Source organism: Pteropus alecto, unplaced genomic scaffold, assembly GCF_000325575.1.
Source record: "Pteropus alecto unplaced genomic scaffold, ASM32557v1 scaffold287, whole genome shotgun sequence".
Classification (NCBI taxonomy): Eukaryota; Metazoa; Chordata; class Mammalia; order Chiroptera; family Pteropodidae; genus Pteropus; species Pteropus alecto.
Genome location: NW_006439718.1, coordinates 1,304,567 through 1,311,021, shown reverse-complemented (window position 1 = coordinate 1,311,021; position 6,455 = coordinate 1,304,567). Strand labels below are relative to the sequence as shown.

The following is a 6,455-nucleotide window of genomic DNA, read 5'->3' as shown; positions in this document are numbered from 1 at the left end:
GAGAAAGAGTGAGCAGGAAAACTGGGAAATATTTTGATCTGGGGAAAACTTCTGAACTATGAGGGTTGTAACAACCAAAGCACTGAGGGAATGTTCCAAGAAGCCCAGGCTCCAGAGCAGAGTGAAGCCCTGGCTTTTTCTCTCCAGCATCTCCAGGTGCCTCCCGTCCTATAAGAGATGCAGCCAGGCCCTTATGTAGCATCTGACACTTGGCTGTTCTACATTGGCTTAGAGCCCTCCAAAGGCATTTTCTGTAATGTAGGATAACCATCACTCCATATGTTATAATTGGCATAGATCTCAAGAAAAAGTTCCCCTTTAGGGTAAAATTACAAAGCAATATACTTTTATACTTTAGAATGTTTTTATGAATTCATGGATATTCATTAAGAGAGGGTAAAAACATATGTGTATTAAAAAATATTTTCTAGGGCCCTACACATCCACCATGCCTGAATCCTATGAATGGTGGGCCTTCCTGGGTCCTTGTAGTGAGGCCACCCTAGGCCAAGAGCCTAGACTTTCCTAGGGGTGGCCACAGCACCCTCTGCTGGAGGCATGGAGAAGTCAAGCCTACATTACCTGGACATGGCCAGAGCTGTCACCGCAGGGCTGGTCTTGCTAGGCTTTCCTGTCAAAGCAAAGCTGACATCCAGCTCTCTGCACAGGGCAATATTCTTCTCCCACCTGTGGCCTGTGGGGACCATGTAGGAGGATAGTTAGAAAACCCAAATGGCTTCACACACGCGCACCTGTACGTTGACACACAGGGCCACAAACATACACACATATTTATATTTTTGGTCAGCAACTTGTTAAATTGAGGGGGAAAATATATTTAATTTTGGCCTGTGCTCTTGCAAAAAGGGCCGTCCCAATTTAATTTGCAGGCTGTGATAGTTACATGTGCTGACGTGCTGCGGTATCCATTGTGTACCAAATTGGATTTGTGTATTATTGCTTTCTAAATTGCATGCCTAGTTCAGCAAAATTGTTCATCACTGTTTACTGGCTTTATGCTTAATAAGATGCCCCACAATACCTTGCTTCCAGGATGTAATGCAGCCTGTAATTGCCCAGTAAAAATAAATTACATAAAGTAGGCATTATCAACTTATCTAAATCCTCTCACGCCACAACCAATAATTAAATGCCGAGGACATTTTTTCAAAAAATATAACTCAATGATTGTTACTTCACTCATTTTAATGACTGCATTTGGGGACAGACAGTAATTCCTTCAATGTGGAGGGTGAGTTGGAGAGATATGAGCTGGTTCTGTCCCTGTGAAGTCAGTCACTCGACTTGAGTCAGGATGGGAATAATGCAGCTGCCCCAGCTGTCCTGCAGTAGCCCCTTATGTGGTGCAGACAGGTCTGTGCACCAGGAAATGCATGTGCATTATGTGTTTGTGTAAAAGCCCAAACAACCAGCTCTTCCTGAGCACTTGTTATATACCAGATTGAGTCCAAATCTGTAGGGTGATTCCTAAAAGAAATTCTACTCAACTGGGTTGGTCCTGCTACAAATGACAAACGAATTTCAGGCAGAAGTTAGATTACATGTTCACACAAATGCAATATCCTTATTATCTTCAAAGATCTCCTTTACTGCCCTTTGTGACATTTGTGTAATATATATAAGACAATACATATGAAAACATCCACGTGTCATGCCAATACTAGTCCCTTTCCAACAAAAAAGTTTTGAGCAATATAATAAGAACAACAAGACCTCCACTAGCTTAGGTTTGTAAATCTGCACATGGATTTGGTATCTCTAAACTGGAGTTCAGCCTGATTTTTATGATTATCTATGTGCCCTTCTGTTGTTTTGCACTAATCCTCCTATGAACTGTAACCCTGGCAGTTAATTCTATGGGACAGTGGTGACCTCAGATCAGGACAGACAGAAGGGGAAGGATGTAGACCTGGGGCTCTTTTCAGCCTGAGGCCACCTTGTAAGTTCCCTAATATCATCAGTTGGTGTATTAGGTGAGTGGTCTTTTGTCATCAGCTCACTACAAGTTAGGATGTACAGGAAATACCTACACTTGACAGAGGGGGAAACTGAGGGCCAGAGAAATTGCTGGGGATAGAGCTGGGTCTAGCCTTGTTTCCTGCTTTTTATCTCACATCTCATCTCGCTAGATACGATTACCAATGAACACAGCTATCCCAACTCTTGAGCCTGAGTAGAAAACTGTAAATCCACTGGCACTTCTAGAATCAACAGAATGTCTCAGAGGTGCCCTTTGTTCATCCGTCCCTCCATCCATCCACCCAACCATCCAACCAGCATTCTTTACCAACTATCTTCTGAGCTGATCCCTTTAGCTTATTGGACCTTGATAGCTTCATAACTGTGCAGTTGAGAAGTTGCATATTCTCATGCAACAGAATTACATCATAAGCAGTCTGGAGAACAAGAATCCTGTGCTAGCTCTCTCCAAATAGGTATGAATAGGGGAGGGCATTTGGCAACTGCTCTCCAAAGAAGGGCTGTGAATTCTTTAGAATGCATAAGCCTCAGTGTCTTGATTTTTATTCTGAGATGGGCTGACTGCTTTTGTTCCTAAAGGACACAGAGATACTACGACCAGTGAACTGAATGCAGTTGTAAGTCCTTATGAGGTCTCTGCTCTAGGTCAGCTCAGATTGTGGACAAGGGCTTCCAGATGGTGTTATCTTGAAGGAAGGAGTTCCCATATACAGCTTGGGAACTAGTAGGGGCTGAGCAAATGTCTATATATACTTGTGTGAAGAAAGAATCCATGAATCGGTGACTAAATGAATCAAGGAGGTGTGGAGTACATTTTAGAAACAAACTCATTAGAAATGGCTGTTCTTTTCAGAAGACAGCCCTCGCCAATCTGTAAAATTCTCTTCAGGGGTTGATTATGGCCCTGGGATGCACCAGGGCTCATGATGACAGGAGAATTCTCACTTCATGAAAGGTTAGCTGCATTGGAGGAGGTGGTAGGGGGCCATTGGGAGGTGAGAAGAGAAGGAGGTGATAGATTTGATAGTGAGATTTATGCCTTCACTCATTGTGGTCTGGTGGTCATGGTGATGGTGATTATATGGCTCTATCTGTGATTGAAGTCATCCTGGCAGTGGTCATGTCTGCTCAGTGGAAGAAGTGAGAATAATATGCTTCTAGGTAATGTTGGGTAAGTTATCAAATCTCTATGTGCCTCAGTTTCCTTATCTCTCACATGGGTATCATGGTAATACTTACCTCATAAGGTTGCCATGAAAAATGAGAGAATGCATATGCTCAATGAAACTGCTCATGGTCAGCTCTCTCCCTCACACCTCTGTAATGATGGCCAGGGTGGTAGTGGTGCCAGTGGTTGTGATGACAGAAGGTAGAACAGATTTTCTTCTGTTCCCATTTACCACAACTCAAGAGGGCTCTGCTCCCCAATCTTTTTCTGGGAGTTGGGTTGAGAATAGGACCCCAATCTACCTTTTAATAAGCCTCCCAGGTGATACCGATACAGGCTAACTCTCAGAGCCACTTTGAGCAAATTGCCATGGGGATTTGGCACTTTCTCTCTCCAGAGATATGGCAAGGCTTCTCCATGCTTTTGTCTGCAGCCTGGCTGTCCAGGCAAGGAACCGGCTGGACCCAGGCTCCGGGCTGAGGAGTCCAGCATTGAAGAGTCATCCGGATAGATGGAGAGCATCAAACCAAGCTTGGTGAGGTGTGTCCCTCTCCTGACACTCAGAAGCCCATGACAATCATCACCACCACTGTTCACATATCCTAGGAGTGCCCCAGAGCTCACTGATCCCTGCAGGATGAAGCCAGAACTAAACAGAGCTTCTCCATACTTCTTCACAATCCACTAGCAGCTCAGAGTAAACTGTGCTCCTGCCCCCTCAAACCTGGCAACATCCCAAGAGACTCAATGGCTTCCCTGGGCTCTTCAGGCCAATGCAGAGCTGAAGCCCTGAACTAAGGAGGGGAGAAGAGCGGGAAGGCTAAGCAAGGCAAGGACACTCCATATGCATCTCCAGCAGGATGGTTACCTCTTGGGCTTGGAGGCTGAGCCAAGGGCTCCTCTGGTGCTGCCCGCCCAGGAACAGACATCTTCACATCCTCAGTCTTCCAAATCTGCCCAGAAAAGAGAAAACACCATGAGCTGGGGAAATGATCCTGTCTGCATGATCAGGGCCCATCACATTCCTTCATACCTATAAGACCCTGAGGAAAGAGGTGGGGGCATTGGTGCTCTTTCATTTCTGAATGCATTTTGGGAAAAGTTACTTAGACTCCAGCTTCCCTGCACAGAGGTTTAGCCAAGCACAACTGCAACTTAGATAAGTTCGCTCCTTCCCCTTGTGTCCATAGTTCATCTTCCCTCAATCCCTTACCTACAGGGACAAGACTCAGAAGCCAGTTTATAATTTTACTTAGCTAATGCTATCTTGTCCCTCTGCTACCATCCCTGGAGGCCTCCCTCACCACTTAACAGCTGGGCCTTCCCATCCCCTGTGTCTGGCCTTAGGTCTCAAGGCATGCTATGAGTGCTGCAGGCTGACCACATGTGGCTTCTCACTTGCTGAGACTAGACTTTCTGTCGCTGAAGCGCAAGTACCAGCCTCCACTTAAATGCTTCTGGGAGCTCCATAGTACGTCTAGCACAGTGCTGGGCCATGCCAGGAACTCAGTTACCGGGCTGAATGAATGGGTGCTGAGTGCATGAAAACTCCCCCTCATGCTTTGGGTGGGCCCGTAAAGGAAATGCACCTGCTGTTCAGCCAGTCCAGGCTCCTCTGACTGACCCACAGTGTTGACCCTACTCCACCAAACCCAGTTCTTTGTGTTCTCCTCACATTCCAGCTGGCTCAGGGACCCTGCTTGCTGCAGATGCTCTGTGCCCCTCACAGCACACAGACAGGGCCTATAAGGAACTTCTCAGGGGGCCTTTCTCACTCTCTTCTCTCCTGTCCATACACTCTGGCCCCTCAGCATGTATAGCCTCCCCTATACCCTTTATTTTCTCCTTATCCTCAGGATTCAGCTGATGCCACCTCCTCTAATGTTTCTGCTGTAAATAAATACATTCTTCTCTTGGAATCCACACCATGTTGTCCATGTGCTTCCTGAAGCATCATCTCCATGATTATCCTGAGACTCTGAGTATGAAGGTCCCTGGAGGGCAAGGCTAAGTTTTATCAATGTTGGCCCACAGCAAGCTTTCATAAATGCTTATAGAATTCAATGGGCATTTTCTTGAACATCTTTCAGTATTCAATTAACATTTTCTTTTATAAACTGTGGAATTCAACTGAGAGGTTTTTGAGTAAGCCTCTTAGTTATTCTTTATCTACTCATTCCTTCATCTTTTTTGTCAGTCTCAGAAAAATTACCTGTAATTTGTTCTTTCCATCTTATTCCTTCCACATCAATGTTTCTTCTTCCTTCTCTTCTCCATTTCCTAATGCTCTCCTTGTCCATGGCCCTCCTCAGAAGATCCATGGCACTCTGTGATTATCTTAATCATAGCATGAACTACATTCATGTATTTTCAGTTTTTCTTCTCTTCTAGAATATGAATATCTTAGGGACAATGGCCTATATATCATTAATCTATGTGTTCTCTGTGGCTTGTGTGAGTTCTTGGCAGAGACAGAGTTCAATAAATGTTATGTGGATGGATGGATGGATGGATGGATGGATGGATGGATGGATGGTTGGAGGGACAAATGGGTGGGTGGATTTATGGATGTATGGATGAAAAGGTAGATGGAAGGATCAATAGATGGATAGAAGGAAAGAAGAATGGAAGGAAGGAAGAAATGAAACGGATAATAGTAATGTGTATATATATATATATACACATTATATATATACACATTACTATTATGTGTGTGTATGTGTATATATATGTATATGTGTGTATGTGTGTATATATGTATATGTATATATACACACATACACACTACACACACACACACACACACACACAATTTTGTTATTCATTTACTTTTTCCTGGAAAGAGCCTTGCCTTTGCCCTCATTTGCTGTGGGTACCTGATCTGGGATGGTCTCAAATGTAGCCTGAAGATTTAGAACCTTGGAAAAAGTGAGCAAATGGAGATGAACACATTTCTCAAACCATGCCCTCATTCTGCCCAAGACACACCTACCCGGACCATGCCGTCTTGACTTCCAGTGATGATGACGTGGCTTGTGTCCCATGCTGGCCCCTCTATCACACAGCAGCAGGTTATGGCTCCTTCTGGGCCCCAGGCCGTGGTAATATTGGCCAGGGATTGTCCATTGACATTCCATAAGGACAGGTGGGCTCCCGCGCAGGATACAATGGTGCCCTGCAGTAGTGAGAGTTTGCTTCAATCCAAGCTGAGATCACTGCCCGCCCATTGGCTACTTGCTCAGCCATGCAGTTTGTATACCCAAGTACGCTCAACCTGTTATCTTCT

At 44.8% G+C, this 6,455-nt stretch overlaps 1 protein-coding gene across 1 annotated transcript in view; it reads right to left on the bottom strand.

Annotated features, from left to right (window-relative positions):
- The window catches only part of WDFY4 (WDFY family member 4), a 265,837-nt gene that overhangs the window by 1,776 nt on the left and 257,606 nt on the right, over positions 1-6,455 (bottom strand). The window contains exons 59-61 of the mRNA XM_025050333.1: positions 6,162-6,344; positions 4,038-4,122; positions 583-694 (exon numbers count right to left, since the gene is read on the bottom strand). Coding sequence (XP_024906101.1) covers positions 583-694; positions 4,038-4,122; positions 6,162-6,344 — 380 coding nt within the window. The remainder of the gene's footprint in view (positions 1-582; positions 695-4,037; positions 4,123-6,161; positions 6,345-6,455) is intronic.